The 16,384-nt window shown below is 40.3% G+C and overlaps 3 protein-coding genes across 4 annotated transcripts; 1 reads left to right on the top strand and 2 right to left on the bottom strand.

Annotated features, from left to right (window-relative positions):
* Positions 1 to 710: 710 nt before the first annotated feature.
* On the bottom strand, positions 711 to 4,785 carry timm44 (translocase of inner mitochondrial membrane 44 homolog (yeast)). The gene is made up of 13 exons (XM_079574398.1): positions 4,740 to 4,785; positions 4,309 to 4,422; positions 3,985 to 4,188; positions 3,805 to 3,885; positions 3,586 to 3,735; positions 3,365 to 3,501; positions 3,177 to 3,262; positions 2,899 to 2,991; positions 2,692 to 2,816; positions 2,520 to 2,570; positions 1,613 to 1,702; positions 1,400 to 1,510; positions 711 to 1,318 (listed from the first exon to the last, which is right to left on the bottom strand). Exons 1-13 carry the CDS (start codon positions 4,767 to 4,769, stop codon positions 1,199 to 1,201), a joined length of 1,392 nt encoding a protein of 463 aa, XP_079430524.1. The 5' UTR covers positions 4,770 to 4,785; the 3' UTR covers positions 711 to 1,198.
* A 189-nt stretch (positions 4,786 to 4,974) lies between these two features.
* Positions 4,975 to 10,646, bottom strand: hnrnpm (heterogeneous nuclear ribonucleoprotein M). Its single transcript, XM_079574397.1, has 15 exons — positions 10,429 to 10,646; positions 9,847 to 10,019; positions 8,548 to 8,600; positions 7,947 to 7,954; positions 7,775 to 7,868; positions 7,333 to 7,683; positions 7,096 to 7,249; positions 6,953 to 7,002; positions 6,827 to 6,884; positions 6,634 to 6,753; positions 6,520 to 6,564; positions 6,368 to 6,436; positions 5,576 to 6,153; positions 5,445 to 5,496; positions 4,975 to 5,357 (listed from the first exon to the last, which is right to left on the bottom strand). Exons 1-15 carry the CDS (start codon positions 10,491 to 10,493, stop codon positions 5,194 to 5,196), a joined length of 2,034 nt encoding a protein of 677 aa, XP_079430523.1. The 5' UTR covers positions 10,494 to 10,646; the 3' UTR covers positions 4,975 to 5,193.
* A 251-nt stretch (positions 10,647 to 10,897) lies between these two features.
* dmap1 (DNA methyltransferase 1 associated protein 1) lies at positions 10,898 to 15,267 on the top strand. Of its 2 annotated transcripts, none has more exons than XM_079574512.1 (10): positions 10,898 to 11,315; positions 11,383 to 11,474; positions 11,569 to 11,764; positions 11,861 to 12,019; positions 12,124 to 12,291; positions 13,050 to 13,253; positions 13,420 to 13,491; positions 14,020 to 14,092; positions 14,178 to 14,524; positions 14,649 to 15,267. In XM_079574512.1, exons 1-10 carry the CDS (start codon positions 11,220 to 11,222, stop codon positions 14,706 to 14,708), a joined length of 1,467 nt encoding a protein of 488 aa, XP_079430638.1. In that variant the 5' UTR covers positions 10,898 to 11,219; the 3' UTR covers positions 14,709 to 15,267. The 2 variants fall into 2 exon arrangements, with proteins under 2 accessions (XP_079430638.1, XP_079430639.1); XM_079574513.1 differs by having other exon boundaries at positions 13,050 to 13,235.
* The last annotated feature ends 1,117 nt before the right edge of the window (positions 15,268 to 16,384 follow it).

Genomic DNA, 16,384 nt, shown 5'->3' on the forward strand with positions numbered 1-16,384 from the left:
AAAGTACAGGCGCTAAGCTAATCACCCATACAGCCGTTGGGCAAAATGTGCACTAATATGAACTTTTTTCAACATAAAAAGTTGCATAATGCACCTTTAATTATGTTATGGTGACTGGAGTGTTTGCCAGCAGAGTTGTTTTAATTACAGCAATTATATTGTATCAATTGTAAAAGATGTTTAATGAATAAAGACTTCCTAATAAAGCTTAATGTGTATATTTCACCTTTCTGTTGACTGTCTTTCACATGGGAGTGGACTGCTAAGACAACATACATACAACTGATGGTACTGAGGTGCTGCAGACTCAGCACAATTTTGCCCCTGAAAATATCTATCATTACAACAGCCTCGGACAGTTTCCGCCGCCAATGTGGACAGGCCTACACAAATGCAATGCTGCCATGATTTATGAAACACAATTCTTGACGGATGCCCTATATTTGCTAAAATAGTAAAAATAATGGAAATGGTAAATTTTAAATAAAAACATGTATAATGGATTTCCCTCTGTGACCAGGGCTGCCCTAATAAAGGGATCTTTGAGTCTCAGCAGGACTTTCCTGATTAAAAGGTCAAGAAACACTTAACTGGATGCCTTTACAGTTTATGACAATCAAGGGCTAATTCCAATTTTCATTCTCTTTATTTGATATAATATCAAAGTTGCCACCATATAGTCCATAGAAATGTATTTAAAACATTAGCGAAAAAAACTAGGGCCTTTTTTTTTTAACTATATATTTGTACAGTATTTTGTAAAACCCATCCACAAACCGAAATCATGAAGTCAAGAGCAATGTGCAATTACAACACCCTACAGACTATAGTCAGAGGCGCTCCGACAGAAATACATGATCAACCTTATTTTCAGTACATTTCAGTCATACGTTTCTACAATACTTTACAGTTTAAGCATCACTGCCCCGATTTTGAAAAGGAAATGTAGTGCAATTTAATATGGTGTTCAAATGTCCACTGAAGCACCATCCTGGAGAACTATTTTTGTGTTGTATTGCCCCCTAGTGTTCGATACGGTGTGGTGGATTCAACCACACTTCCGCTTGAAGAACATTTTTCATTCAGTCCGTATCCAAGAGTACATGTCCTCAAAATGTACAGTGTTTCTGGATCCAGACCTGTTTATCTCCACTTAAGCACGTCCCTGAGTGAATGGGTGACGGGCATCGAAATTGTCTTAGAGAATCTGCTCTGTGCTTGAGGCAGAAATGTCAAGTAGTCGCCAAGCAGCATATGGGTTTAGCTCCTCCTGGTCACGACACAAGGCCCAAACATACATCATTCGGAGCACTTTGTCCTTAAAGAAAAACCAAGGTAAAACTTAAGACATATCTGAAGAACATTTTATGATGTTTGATTGCAAAACTGAGCAACTTACTGGATCCCCTTCTACGACATCACCTTTAGTGTTTCGTATGACCATGACTAGCTGAGCCTGGAAGGTGATGATCAACACTGGGCCCTGGTCCATCATCTTCCCCAGGGCCAACTAGAAAACAATCCAAGATGTTTCAACATTTTTGTCTAAACTTGGGTCAACTTTTCACTGGCTCTGCTATTTTTCTACATAGTTCAAAGTGCTATAACTTACATCAATATTGTCAATGTCCAGGATCTTCGAGTGGAACTGAAGTCCCATAGCTTTGGCCTGTTGAATAGGATGGGCAAGCTGGCTGTACGTCTAAAAAACCCACGCACACACAAAAATGTACAAAGATAAACCAATCAATGAGTACCTCAATATAATCCCGATACAATTTAAAGGAATAGGCCACCGTTTTTACATACTAAGATATGTTCTTACCTCACTTTAGTCGAGTTAATATATCCCCGTCTGGTCTTTGTCCGTGCGCTCTGCCAGGCAAACGGAGCACATACGCAGCCTCTCCCACATGTCACATAGCTCCGAAAAAGCTCACGATAGAAGCTACCAAGCTCTTCCACGTGTTCCCTATTTAAATAAAGTTACGTGAAGTGTTTTCATGCGAAGTATATTTACCCAGAAATGTAGCATGTCGATTTTATAAGCAAATAAAAAGGGGGACTATATTGTGAGGCGTAATGATACGAGGAGCACAGCGTCTGCGTAGTAACTCCTAAAGACTTCCCCCGCTCACTTCCGGCAATAACCTTTAGGAGTTACTGCGCGGACGTTTTACTCCTCGTATCATTACGCCTCACAATATAGTTCCCCTTTTTATCTGCTTATAAAATCGACATGCTACATTTCTGGGTAAATATACTTCGCATGAAAACACTTCACGTAACTTTATTTAAATAGGGAACACGTGGAAGAGCTTGGTAGCTTCTATCGTGAGCTTTTTCGGAGCTATAGGACATGTGGGAGAGGCTGCGTATGTGCTCCGTTTGCCTGGCAGAGCGCACGGACAAAGACCAGACGGGGATATATTAACACGTCTAAAGTGAGGTAAGAACATATCTTAGTATGTAAAAACGGTGGCCTATTCCTTTAATACAAGGGAATAGGAATTACATACTGCTTCATAACACCAGTCCTTTAAAATCTCCAAATCCCCTCTGATCATAGACTAGAAAATGATAAAGAAACAAGATATATGAATTCAACATAATAAATACATAACAATAACAAAGGTAACATGGTCTGAGTGCTTATTTACTCGTTGGTCATGTCGCAGTTGGTTGAATTACCTCAAGTATGTTGGGAATAATGTCTCGCTCACATTGTTTGAGAAATGCATCTTTATCAAAGTTAGGGTCCACTTTCAAAATCTCTGTAAGCACCTCTGACATTTCAGTTTTGGAGAACAAACCACCTAAACATATACATACACAGGGCGTCACCACAAAGTTTGGAGGGTATGTTATAATGCAGAAGCAGAAGCAGAAGCATCTCACCAATTACATCAGTCATTTTATCTGTGACAGCACGTGAAGCTCTGATTAAAGCGTTGTCACTCTCATCGTACTTCATTTTCATCTCAAAGAACCCTGGAACAAGAAATAAAATCTAATTTGTAACATATGGCTTTGGTTTGACTACTTACAAAACAATGAAATTAATGTTGCTACCAATAAATAACAGCAAAATTACAAACATGAACTAGTAGTACTTAAATCATCATCATGTCAAATCCAAGTAATCCAAGAAAATAAAAAATAAATATAGTCCCTACGATTGAACACCACATTGTTGTCTTTAAAGTCTTTCCACTGCTGGTACCATCTTGAGTCCTTGTGAAGCACCAGGCCAGTGGCTTCCCTATCAAAACGAATGATTATGTTTCAGTGGAGATACTTAGCTATAGGCATTGCTGAAAGAGAGGCATTCATCACTAGGATAAGCTTAAAGCCACTCACGTACTCATTGGCTTCGAAGACCCTTTGATCATCTGTGGCCCCTTTAGATGAGAACTCTGTCCTTTTCCTGAGTCTTGGGGGCGGCCGATAAGGACCAGTATGGCCCATATCACCAATTTCTTTTTTCATGCTTTCCACACCCTATAAAATGAAACGTATCACTTTAAAGCTATTAAACTTAAATACTGTATTCACAGTAAGAGTACATGCATAAAATTTCCATACCTGTGATATTGCCCTGAATGCACTTGTCTTCCCAAATTTCTCACTACTTTTAGAGACTGTTTCTGCTGAGGTCTTTGCTGTTTTGGCTGCCTCCTCCACTCCATCCTTAATTTTCTTCCCAATATCAGTTCTACTGACCTCTTCAAGACCCTATAAAACCAACAAGATATTTTGTTCAAGTGCAAAATATTTAACTAATAATAAACATTTCGACATTACCTCTTTGACAGTTTCAGTCAGGTTTTCAAATTTCTTCTTTAGTACTTCAGATGTTTTCACTGTCTCAGACTCAATGGTTTTCTGCCATGAAGAGTCAGAAAGAAATCATAACTTGACGCTTGATTGTTTTAGTAAAAAATAAATAAGCAAATAAAAAATGCATTAGCATGCATCGCTTACATATTTTCTTCTAGCTTGTTTAAGTGCATCAGACTCCTCTAGTTTTTTGGCCTCCTCACGAAACTTCTTTATATTTTCCTTCATGTCTTTATTTTTGTTTAGTTCATGTTTGATATTGTCCAGAAACTCCCCAAGGAATCCTTTTCTCCCACCTCCTCTGTCCGCTGACAAATGTCTGATTTGCTGCAGCGCTGCTTGTGACGACTGCATTAAAAACAATGATAGTTAAGTGTGGGTAAAAAAAACAAGCAAATATATATATGCATATTATATGGGTGCGCAAAAGTCATAGATGTGCAATGATAGGGAAAGTGATCTTCGTACCTGAAAGAGGCTTCTGGGGCCCCCAGATATCCTGAACACATTATGTTTGTTGTGATGATTGCGATGTGGTCGGCAGGACACTGGGAATGCTGCAAGGCGATTTCTCACACACAACTGGACACAAGGAAAAACTAAGTCAGAACTGTACTCACAGAATTGTGAAATTTGCAAATGGTCGTACTGATAAGAAACCAATTTGGAACTAGTTTTGATACATGCGCGTGGGAATGTCTGAACATTGTGTCTTGCTATGCAAAGGTGAAAGCTAACTTTGTTAGCAAAGATTGTCTAAACCATAGACGTCATGGTTCTTTACTTTAAACTTTCTTGGATGACAATATAGAAAAGCATGTTGTTTCACAAACCAACTTTGTGCTTTGCTTGAAATGGTAATTTAATGATACGTCTTCAACTTTACTCCACTCACTTACCTGATAACATCGACACAAGGGGGCCGCCATCTTGAATGTCGTGATCTTCTGACGACCTTTCCGGTCTCGGCCTTTCATGTCCAAATTAGGCCCTTGTCTTTTCGGACTTTTTTATTGAAGAATTTCCTTAGACCATCATTTATGAGAATATCCCCTTGATTACGATCCCTACTACGTTTTAAATCAAACTATTTATTTTGAAAATCATGAAAAGGAATGCCAAACAAAGTGTATCGAGTTTTATTTATCAAAACACCTTGTACAAGGTAATGACTATGAATAATATGAATAAAGCATGACAGAAAACAATCTTAAAAGTTGGTCACTAAAATAAAAGAACTAAAACACGAGCAACTAAAACATTATACAATTACAAAGTTCTAAACCAAGCAAGAGAACGTTTATGACCATCTAGTTGACAGATTGCCATTTTATGAAGTGTTGATGAATAACTTTAAGCATTTCTGTCCATTCTGACGTCGATTTCTCTGCCGTTCAGTCGATAGCCATTCATGGTTCGGCAGGCCCTCTCTGCAGACTCTGGACTATCAAAACGAACCACTCCACAGCCCTTTGACTTGCCATTCTCCAGCTTAATATCAGCATACTGGACCATACCTTAATAAGGATAAAATATATGTTTATACAAACGCAAAAGTGAAATTTCCAAGAATTCAAAATGATATAAAACAATGAATTATTTACCACATGTATTAAAAGTATCTTTGAGCATTTTCCATGTGAAGTCAAAGGGCAGCTGAAAGACAAAAAAATACAGTTAAATGTACAGACACAGTACAACTATTATGTGATGTGTAATAGCAGCATGGACTTACATTGCGAACAAAGATTTGGCATCCTCTGGAATTTCCACCCCCAGCACCAGAAGCAGATGATCCAGCGCCACTGAAGGAATTACCACCAAATCCACGATCCATGTCACCAGAGCGATCGAACTGGCCTCCAACATTCCCAGATCCCATTCTATCCATGCCAGAGCCAAGGCGGTCAAGGCCACCAGAGGAGAAGCGGTCTAGACCTCCTGCAGACCCCATGCGATCAAAGCTGCTGCTCATTCGGTCCAGTCCAGTGTTGCTCATACGATCTAGGCCCATTGGAGAGCCAAAATCAAGGCTTGAACCAATACGATCAAGGCTGGAGGAACCCAGACGATCGAATCCAGATGGGCCAAGTCGATCCATGCTGGAGCTCATGCGGTCCAGACTCGGACCAAGCCGGTCCATAGTGGGCCCCAGCCGGTCCATCCCAGAGCCCATGCGGTCAAATCCAGAGCCCAGCCTGTCCAGATCAGAGAGACGATCCATTCTGTCCATGCCCATCCCAGACATGCGATCCATGCCGCTTCCCAGACGATCCATTCCAGAACTCATGCGGTCCATACCCAAAGAGTTCCCTGTCAATACAAAAATAAAAGTAAAAGGTTTGATATGCGTGTAATGTCATGACAAGATTTTTAGGGCTAACATGTTTTCAAGCCGTGCCAAAACACTGCTTAACTATCAAAAAGGCCACCAATCCCACTGTCAATCTCTGACAACAATTTGACTAGGACATCATTGGAACTGGACTGGTCCATGTTCACTTTATAGTTGCACTCTTCTCCTTACCATTCATTCTGCCCATTCCTGATGAACTGAAGCGATCCATGCTATTCATAACGCCAAAAGAATCCATTCCTAGAACAAAGAGAAATGCAAGATTCATCTTTTGGAATGACATTTATTCAAGACATTTTCCAGTCTGTTTGGCTAATACACACCTCCCATACGGCTTCCCATACCGCCCATGCCCATTCCATCCATGCCTTTAAGAACAAAAAGGCCTCAGTCATGCAAGTTTAACAAAAAATGAGAAACTTGACAAAACGACTTACCTCCAGGACCCATGCTGCCCATCCCGCCGCCACCTCCACCTCCACCACCTCGGTTTAGCTGAGTAGCATCAATGGGTTGTCCTCCTGGTCCAAGGCCCAAACCAATTCCACTCAGCCCACCTGTGACGAAAAAACAACAACACTTAATTTCTATACAGTCAGCTCCACATTCAACCAATTAAAATATACGTACGAGGAAGAGCGGGGGGTCTCTCAGGTGGTCCCATGTCTTTTGGCATCGACTTCTCATCCTAAGAACAAGAAAGCAAATGAAATATGCCCATGGAATATAGCGTCAAACAAGATTTGCCTAACATACCAGTTTAACATGCATGGTCCGGTTGAAAAGACTTTGGCCATTAAACATAGCTGTAAAATCATTAAGGATATAACTTCATATCATTCCTCAGAGTTTTGTCTGCGAAATAAAGCTTCATTTGTCACGTTGTCTCAAAAGGATACAGACAGCTTGGACAGCTTCAATGGGCATTTCAAATGTCACAGTGCCCATGCCTCTGCTCTTCCCCTCTTTGTCTTCCAAAATGTCAGCTCTTACTACAACACCGGCCATAGAAAAGACTTCCTTCAACTTCTTCCAGTTCACTTTGTAGTCAAGCTGTGGGAGAATATCAAGAATTAGCACAAACATAACTGAACAAAAAACATACCATTCTCGTACTGTATGAAGAAGATTCTTACATTAGCTACAAAGACACTGTTGCCAAGCCTCCCGGCCTGTAGACCATGGATGATTTCATTGGGGATGTTGGGGTTATTCATGAGACTGGCAGGGATGTTGACCATAGAGCCGTTTGGACCAGGTCCCATTGGCTCCATACGATCCATACCCATCCTGTCCATGCCCATCCTGTCCATACCCATTCTATCCATTCGTTCCATTCGATCCATCCTTCCCATTCCGCCCATGCCACCTCCTCCTCCCATTCCGCCCATGCCACCACCCATGCCACCGCCCATGCCCCCGCCCATCATTCCTGGAGGGCCTTGGAATTTGTTGACTTCCCTCTGTGCAATGAAACCATCAGGGTCCTGACAAAATATAAATACATTAATCAGTAACACATTTTTCAGCAGTAATCAGTATATATATTTTTGTTTCTTAATATCAATTTGGACTTACCGCTTTCACTTTGAGGGGCCTCCCGTTAAGCTCGTACTTGTTCATTTTCTCAACGGCCTTTTTCATCAGTTCCTCAGTTTTAAATTCAACGATACTGGAGAGAAAAGACATTCACTAAGAACTTGAAATAACATTTCAATTATTCATGCTTATAGTAAATTAAAGAACTTACGCGCAACCCTTGGTTGATTGAAGAGATCAAAGCAGAGGTGAAGAGGGAACATAAGACTTAATTAGCACAGGTGCAATGTTGCAGTATATCAAACACTCAATCACCATTTACATGCATAAGCAGATGTCTTGGCCAAATTTGTTACGTTACACATTTGTCGTGTCAACACAGAACAACCCAAGGCTAAGGAACTAAACAGTTTTCCAACACCGAAAAAGAAAATCCACGACAGGATTTCCACAACTAAGATATTGGAAATATCTCCAGCAGTTGTACATTAATGTTTATTAAACAACCATCTTGACACCAATAACCTTTCTTCCTTTAACTTTTACCTATTATTAAATACAAAGCCAACAACAAATGAAGGGCATATCAGCAACTACTGTCTTAAAGAATTGACTATGGAGTAAGCTGAAGTCCAATAGAAGACCATCAACTCTCAGATGACCTCGCGTCATTGCACGCCACATCGAACACGCCTCCAACATGTCAACACCTCACTCCACATCTTTTCCAACAATAATGTTGAGAACCCGAACCTGACATCAAGTTTGTCTGGAAAATTTCATATTTTTTATTTGTATGTATTTGCACTTACCCTTGATTTGCCTTCTGCGTCCATTAAGTGATCCACGTACGTTACCTCACCCACTATAAATCAGATTCCAGAGACGACACACACCAAGGGAGAGAAGCCGAGAGAACAATGGCAGTTTAGAGTGGAACACAAGTAGGGCAGCCGGTGAAAGTGAGCTTGGACTTCCTAGTCCTGGGCCCTCACACAGCACCTCAGCATCACAAAAAGTACAGGTCTACAAAAAGCAAGCATACATCTTCAAGCAAAGAAATTACTTCTCAGCATGTCCTTAATAGATTCTCCCACAGCACCACAAGCAATGGACTATAGACAACAAAAGCTCGATAGACTTCCGACTGTCATTTGCATGTGATGCTACCACAAACCTCATACCAAAAGGGTATAAGCAAGTAGTACATCAACAAACTAGTAATAATCCAACGCGTCAGTTGTTTAGGAACTTCAATTAGGTTTCTCTAATACACGTTGTTGCAACTCAAAATACTGTCTCAGTATATTCTCCCACCAGCATGTTGTTCCTCAGGATCACAATAGTTTTCCAGCGTTGGTACAACCACACGTGTTGTTCAACAAATGAACAGCAAAAAACAACCTCAGGAGACAAGGACAACGCTGTAGAAGAAGCTTCATTTTGTAGACCTGTACTCAAAAAATCCCAAATGCACATCTGTGCAAGGTACAATTTGAAGATCTGCTGAGAAAACAAACGTCAATGTCAATCCTAAAAAAGAGAAAAGAGTGACTGAGATTTTAAAATTAACAATAATAGACAAGAAACAACCTCCTGAAGGACATAGGCACATGTATTGGTCCATAATTTGCTCTAATTTTCTCCTGACCGTACAGATTTTCTTGATTTGTGTCCATGAGCACTGACAACTTTGAATATTGCAGAATGAATCATTATAGAAGGTTATACAAACAGCAACTAATTGAAAACTCCAAGTCCCTAGAAAACACTGAATCCTTTGCACTGTAAACTCTTTTTAGTCCAGACCAAAACTACACAGTAAACTCTTTTAGTCCAGACCAAAAATATATGGTCTCATGCCTACTTTAAATAATACAGTCAAGCTGTTTGTCCTTCCAAGATGTTCACAACACTTGGAAAGACCTATAGCAACACAAACACGCAGGATGTCTTCCCATAGTGCATAAGACTCGAGCCACAGTACAAAAGGTCAAACTGCATTTAAAACACCCATGGCTCCTGCGCTCAAAACTCTCAACTTTCAAGCAACTGGAGCATGGATTTGCTCAAACTTGTAATACTGATATCGTTTCATCCAGACCACTCACCTTGCTCTTTTATCAGATCTTTAAGGACTTGCCATTTAACATCGTATGGGATGTTGCTGACAAAGATACGGAATCTCTTGTTCACGTAGGGTTCAAAGCGCCCACCCCCGCCCCTTTTCATAGGCCTTTCCTTCCTGGAGCTGGAATCGTGTCTTGCTTTCCCATTCATTCCCCTGTGCAAAGATATCAAAATATGCGTCAACAAAACAAGTAAAGACTGAAAATATCAAAAACAACACATTTAGCATGCAGTTGTAGATCGGTGAGTCTAACAACAACTAATAATGATAGACAACATGTTTGTACAGGATTTGCTATACCACGCGATTATCCCGACTAGGCCATGTTACAAGCCGCGCAAAATGGCTTCTAAAGCGCAGGACAAACAGTGTCGTAGTAGACCTATCGTTAAAAGGTCACTTTCAATGTAAGAGGATTAAGGCACGGTTTTTGAAGGAAAGTGTTTCATAGGTCTTGAGAGAAGTGTGTTTTTTTTAATGTAGGCTATATAAAGCGACAGAGACGGTAGTGGCGACTATAGCTATATGGTGCTAACAAAGAAATGGCGGTGAATGGTCTCACCCTGGCTGCTGCTCCTCTCTTTTCTCCACGGCGGGTGTTGGGGTTTCGGCTGCGTCGGTGGACATGTTGGCGTTTGACTTAATTGTAAGGATTCAATGAGCCTTATAGTTATTTTATAATATACTGCAGATCAACCGCAGATGTTACGATACTAGCAGATGAAGATAGCGTGGTACAACGACGTCTGCCCGAGAGAAGACTGGCGATAAAAAAGATGGACGATTTCTTAAAAGAGCATGGCCGTACTTCCGTCACTGAGTGTACTGCTTCCGCCGACAAAATAAGAGCTGGAGTGTAAAAATGGAATAAAAGTTGGATGAAAAAACAACCACAACTCACAAAGAACCAATATTTCGGAGAGCAAAGTAGTAGGAAACCGACTGAAGAAGTTTTTTTTTTTTTATATATTGTATTTCTGCGCCGCCTGGCCACTAGGGGGCGACACATCATTTTCCAAACGTAGCAACACAATAACGAATAGGTAACAGCGGTGGCGCATGGATGTGTCTTGCTAACACTATTTGTTTATGTGGCAATTTACAACTAGTGAAATCAATTTCACAAATATAATACGACTACATGTCTGGATGATGTCACTGCACCCACGTGGTGTTGACAATGCTCGTTTGTTTGTGTATGGAAAACAATTTGTCGTGACAATGCTAATGTTAGCTTGCTAGCAAACATCTTTGTATAATTAACTTACTTCGTGTGGAATTGATAGCATACGTTACTTTCACCTGTTAAAATCCTCAAGTAATAGCGTCGAGATCTTCAAAATAATCTGAATTATGGCTACCGGTGCTGATGTGAGAGACATTTTAGAGTTGACCGGAGGAGACAATGATGGACCCATCAGTAAGAAAGATCTCATCAACTCCGACAAGGTTTGATCTTCAGTACCTATTTCAATTAAAGTATTAACATGAAAGCTAACCCTCCCGGCTTTTGTAGAAGAAAAGCAAGAAGTCATCGGAAACTCTGACTTTCAAGAGGCCAGAGGGGATGCATCGAGAAGTTTATGCTCTTCTATATTCAGATAAGAAGTATGTAAACCACAGTTATATAGACATGTTTTCTGCTTAATTAACAAATTGCTACACATTCAAAAACAAATCAATGTTTTCATTTATCTTCCAGAGATGCACCTCCTCTTCTACCCAGTGACACTACTCAGGGTTATAGAACAGTCAAAGCCAAATTGGGCTGCAAAAAAGTCCGTCCATGGAAGTGGATGCCCTTTTCTAATCCAGCGAGGAGAGATGGTGCAATATTTCATCACTGGAGACGTGCAGCAGAGGAGGGCAAGGACTATCCCTTTGCCAGATTCAACAAGGTTGAAATTAATTATATTTTCACCAAACCACGCTATTTGCTAGATGAACGTAACCACATTTCTTCTTTCTTTTTTTCTTTAACGTGGGCATTTTAGACAGTACAGGTACCAGTGTACTCTGAGCAGGAGTATCAGTTGCATTTACATGATGATGGCTGGACTAAAGCAGAAACCGATCACCTGTTTGACCTTTGCAAACGCTTTGACCTTCGATTCATAGTAGTCCATGATCGTTTCGATCACCAGCAATATAGGGTAAGTTCTCCCTATGTGTTCATGTTATGTGCTATTTGATTAAACAACTGAGTAACATGTGCCGTGAAGTTTAATCAACATCCAATCTTGTCTTGTCACAACAGAAACGATCGGTGGAAGACCTAAAGGAGCGCTACTATAGTATTTGTGGAAAGCTTACAAAGGTTAGAGCAGCTTCAGGGACAGAACCTAAGATCTACATCTTTGATGCTGGACATGAAAGACGACGCAAAGAACAACTGGAAAAGCTCTTTAATCGAACACCTGAACAAGTATGTATTCTCATACCTATTCCTATACTACAGGTGAAATTCGGAAAATTAGAATATCGTTTAAAAGGGCGGCACGGTGGCGCAGCGGTTAGCGCTCACGCCTCACAGCAAGAAGGTCCAGGGTTCGATTCCCACCTGGACGGGGCTTTTCTGTGTGGAGTTTGCATGTTCTCCCCGTGCCTGCGTAGGTTTCCTCTGGGTACTCCGGTTTCCCCTACCACTAAATACATGTACAATAGATTTCCCTCTGGGGTCAGGACTCCCCTGAAAAAGAGATTCTTAATCTCAGTGGGACTATCCTGGTTAGATAAAGGTCAGTAAATCAGTAAATAAAAATAAAAAGTGCATTTTTTTCTGTTATTCAACCTAAACTGTGAAACTGATAGACTACATGCAAAGTGAGATATGTATAGCCTGAAGTTGTTATCATTTGGATTATTATGGCTCAGCTGTAAAAACCCCAAATTAAAAATCTCAGAAAATTTGAATATTTTGAAAATGGACTGTAAGCCATAATCATCAAAACAACTTAAGGCTATACATATCTCACTTTGCATGTCACGTGTCTATATCATATATAAATTGAATTACAGAAATAAATGACATTTTTAACGATATTGTGATTTTCCAAGTTTCACCTGTATATTCTGGTGTTGAGCTGTCGGAACTGACAGATGTGTAATTAATCTTGTGGTATTTGTTCAAGTAAATAATTGGTGTATCCTTCTTGGTGTGCACTTTCCCTGTTTTCCCTGCAGGTGGCAGAAGAAGAATACCTTATTCAAGAACTGCGAAAGATTGAGTCAAGAAAGAAGGAGCGTGAAAAGAACACACAGGATTTGCAGAAACTTATCAAAGCAGCAGACACAACCACAGAATTAAGGCGGGCTGAGAAGAGAGTTTCCAAAAAGAAACTTCCACAAAAAAGAGAAACTGAAAAACCAGTAAGCACAACCATAAAAGTACGAATCAAATTCATGTCTTATTTATATGTTATGAAATTGTGGTTGTGAAGTTGAGCTTGAAGTAAAGAGCTTCAAATAACCTGTACAATCTCACAAGTGTAAGACTTATGTACAGTATTAAATATTAGTTTAAGTTTTTCACCAGACTTCACTTTCTTTGTAGGCGGTTCCTGAGACGGCAGGTATTAAATTTCCTGACTTTAAATCAGCCGGAGTCACTCTGCGCAGTCAAAGAGTAAGTACTCGTAATAGTCATATTCTGTTTTTGGTGCATCCTTCATGATAGTATTCGTATACTGTTGTATGAAATTACTGTAAAAAGTGTAGTTTTGCATTGTTCAAACTAAGTACATTAGTACGAGGAGACGAGACGAGACAAAATGTCAAGAAAATAAATAAGTGGTCAAAGGTCTGTGTCAATACAGAGAATCAGAAAAGCATTTCTGTTTGTCATCTGCGAGTAAATATAAGAGGAGAAAAAGCCTGTTGGCCTTTTGGGGTTTTTTTTATTCCCAGGTCGTAATTTTTCTCTTCACTACAGTCTACTTGTATGACCAATTGACTATGTGTGTATAATGTATCTGTAGCGTAATTTTTTTTTTCTCTTGAGACTTTTAAGTCATTTGCACTCTTGGGGAATTAGAATATGATTTCTAAAGGAGTAGACTGCTTCTCAAAATATTCAGTTTTCCTGCTGAAGTGCATTTCATGAATTGGTCCATGGCAAAACTGATATAGACTTTGTTTTTATGTATTATTTTAGATGAAACTTCCAAGTTCAGTGGGCCAGAAGAAGATCAAAGCCATTGAGCAGATGCTAGTGGACCTTGGAGTTGGTGAGTTATTTTTGTCGGGGTTGTTGTAATTTGTTGATTTTATTCTTCAGTGAAAATCTCTAAATATGACTCTGTTTCTACTTAGATCTTAACCCGCTACCCACAGAAGAGATTGTTCAGATGTTCAATGAGCTCCGTAGTGACCTGGTGCTGCTGTATGAGCTGAAGCAAGCACATAGTAACTGTGAGTATGAACAGCAGATGTTGCGCCATCGATATGAGGCTCTACTTAAGGCTGGCAATGGAGGAGGAGCCGCTATTGCAGTTGTACCAGTTGTGACGACACCGAGTGGAGAGGTCAACTCTACAAACAACACGACTTCATCCACACCAAGTACTGAAGCTCAGGCCTGGCCCAGCACAGATGAAATCAAAGTGGAAGCCAAGGAGCAGATCATTGATGTTGTAGGAGCACCACTCACTCCCAACTCAGTAAGTCAGAAAACCAACATTTAAACAATTTAAACAGCTTTTACAGTTGAATTGCTGTTTATATTTGGACTTATGTGAACTGTTAGTCTGTTGTTATTTGACCATTATATATTTCACATTATAGCGCAAGCGGAGAGAGTCGGCCTCCAGCTCGTCTTCGGTGAAAAAGATGAAGAAACCTTAACAAGGAGTAACATCTGAGCAACACTGAAGTCACAGTAGTTCCAAGAAGGGACAAGGCAAAATAAACTGTTACAGTTTGGTAAAAGCTTCACCGACATGATGGACAAAGACGCTAGTTTCCTCTCCTCCCCTGCTCCAATGGCTTTGCCACCTCCCCGTTCATAGAGGCAACAACTGAGTGACATCTCATTCCATTACCTTTCCTTCTCTTGCCTCCACCCTCGCTCCACCTTAGATGAGATGAGATCAACTGTAAATTGTCAAGCTGGGCTAATCAGGACACGGTAGGAAGGTTGGAAACTCCAGGTAATTGAAATGAATGAATTGGAATGAAACTCTTGGAGCCTCGATGCTCATTTGTCCCCTATGAGCTCTCTCCGATCTAATAATGGCATAGCATTTACTGGAAATGTGTTTTTGCCGGTTCCTCCACGTTGAAAGAGGTTTCATCTCCTGCCCATGTTCTATGTTTGACTTGTAGATCAGATTTGCTCTTGTCCTCAAGTGACCTCGAAGATACTTTACCAAATGATCAATTAAACCGTGTTGTTTTTGCTACACATGTTTTTTCATCATGGCACTTCTTGGACCTATCCAACACCACTTAACTCCGAGGTAATCAGTCATGAATACACCATGTAGTAAATTGTAGGATCATGACAGCCTTACTTTACCCTGTTATCTACTCGAAGTGACACCTAATGAGTCCATTAACATGATAATTAAGCAATGATCAGTCTGAGGTTGGAACAGTCGTGAAAACTTCATTAGGCATCTGCAATACAGCTGATGACGTGTCAATCATATAATTTAGGTCACTTAGCAATTAATTTCTATGCAAATCAGTTTATTAAAGAAAAGCATATCCATACCTCAAAACGTGTTAATTTCATCATGGACTGATTGGTAGTCGTTTTGGGATTTTTTTCCCCCTTTTCTTTCTGTATGATGGCAATTATTATTTTTTGTGCTATTGTACACATTTTTGCTTAAGAGTATCCCCAACCACACTGTAGAGCTATTGATTTAGAAAGGAGAGAGAGAAAGTGGGAAGAGCCGTGGAAACATGGCTAAAATGAATTCTTGGTGTCTATATTTCATGTTGAAAATTGGCTCATAAATCCACCGGTTTGATCTATGGAAGCGTCGCTGCTTGAAAAAACCTCAGTAAATGTGTAATTTCTCCCTTGACAGAACACAGCCGAGAGGCTATCTTTCTTTTGGTTCCTCCTCCCCTCCACTTACTGCATTGCCTCATGTTGGATTAATGCTTTGCTTGCTCCCTTCATGTTCTCAGATATGTTCACTGCTCATCCATTCATCAAAAGCTGGCTTTCCCTCCCAAGATATGTATTAAGGACCATCTTGTTGTAGATACAGTATGTAAAAAAAGCCACAGAAGGTAAGCTTTTAATAACTAGGATGCCCAATTGAAAATAGGAGTGCAGGGATGCACCACTACCCATGTGTAAATGATAAACATCTACAGAAACTCATCTAGCCGTCCCTGCCATGTGGCCTGACTGGCTATAGTGTGCTTCGTGCAGTGCTGATGTGAAAAGCATGAGGCGTAGGATCTTATAATGTGGTGGTGATGGCAGTGAGATGGGATCTCTTTATCAAGACCAGTCTGCGGCTTTAATCACAGGCTAAGAGGTGTTCTGACTATTTATCATA

This window comes from Gobius niger, assembly GCF_951799975.1.
Source record: "Gobius niger genome assembly, chromosome: 17".
NCBI lineage: Eukaryota > Metazoa > Chordata > Actinopteri > Gobiiformes > Gobiidae > Gobius > Gobius niger.

Bases quoted from the DNA above. Each gene is read 5' to 3' on its own strand.
- dmap1 (XM_079574512.1), top strand. From the start codon at position 11,220: ATGGCTACCGGTGCTGATGTGAGAGACATTTTAGAGTTGACCGGAGGA. The intron at 11,475-11,568 runs GTATGTAAACCA...TTTATCTTCCAG, and splicing joins CTTCTATATTCAGATAAGAA to AGATGCACCTCCTCTTCTAC. The intron at 14,525-14,648 runs GTAAGTCAGAAA...TTCACATTATAG, and splicing joins CACCACTCACTCCCAACTCA to CGCAAGCGGAGAGAGTCGGC.
- timm44 (XM_079574398.1), bottom strand. From the start codon at position 4,769: ATGGCGGCCCCCTTGTGTCGATGTTATCAG. The intron at 2,571-2,691 runs GTAATTCAACCA...ATCATTTTCTAG, and splicing joins TTATTCCCAACATACTTGAG to TCTATGATCAGAGGGGATTT. The intron at 1,319-1,399 runs GTAAGTTGCTCA...TTTTTCTTTAAG, and splicing joins ATGTCGTAGAAGGGGATCCA to GACAAAGTGCTCCGAATGAT.
- hnrnpm (XM_079574397.1), bottom strand. From the start codon at position 10,493: ATGTCCACCGACGCAGCCGAAACCCCAACACCCGCCGTGGAGAAAAGA. The intron at 6,154-6,367 runs GTAAGGAGAAGA...TTGTATTGACAG, and splicing joins AGGAATGGGCAGAATGAATG to GGAACTCTTTGGGTATGGAC. The intron at 5,497-5,575 runs GTAAGTCCATGC...TTTGTCTTTCAG, and splicing joins GCCAAATCTTTGTTCGCAAT to CTGCCCTTTGACTTCACATG.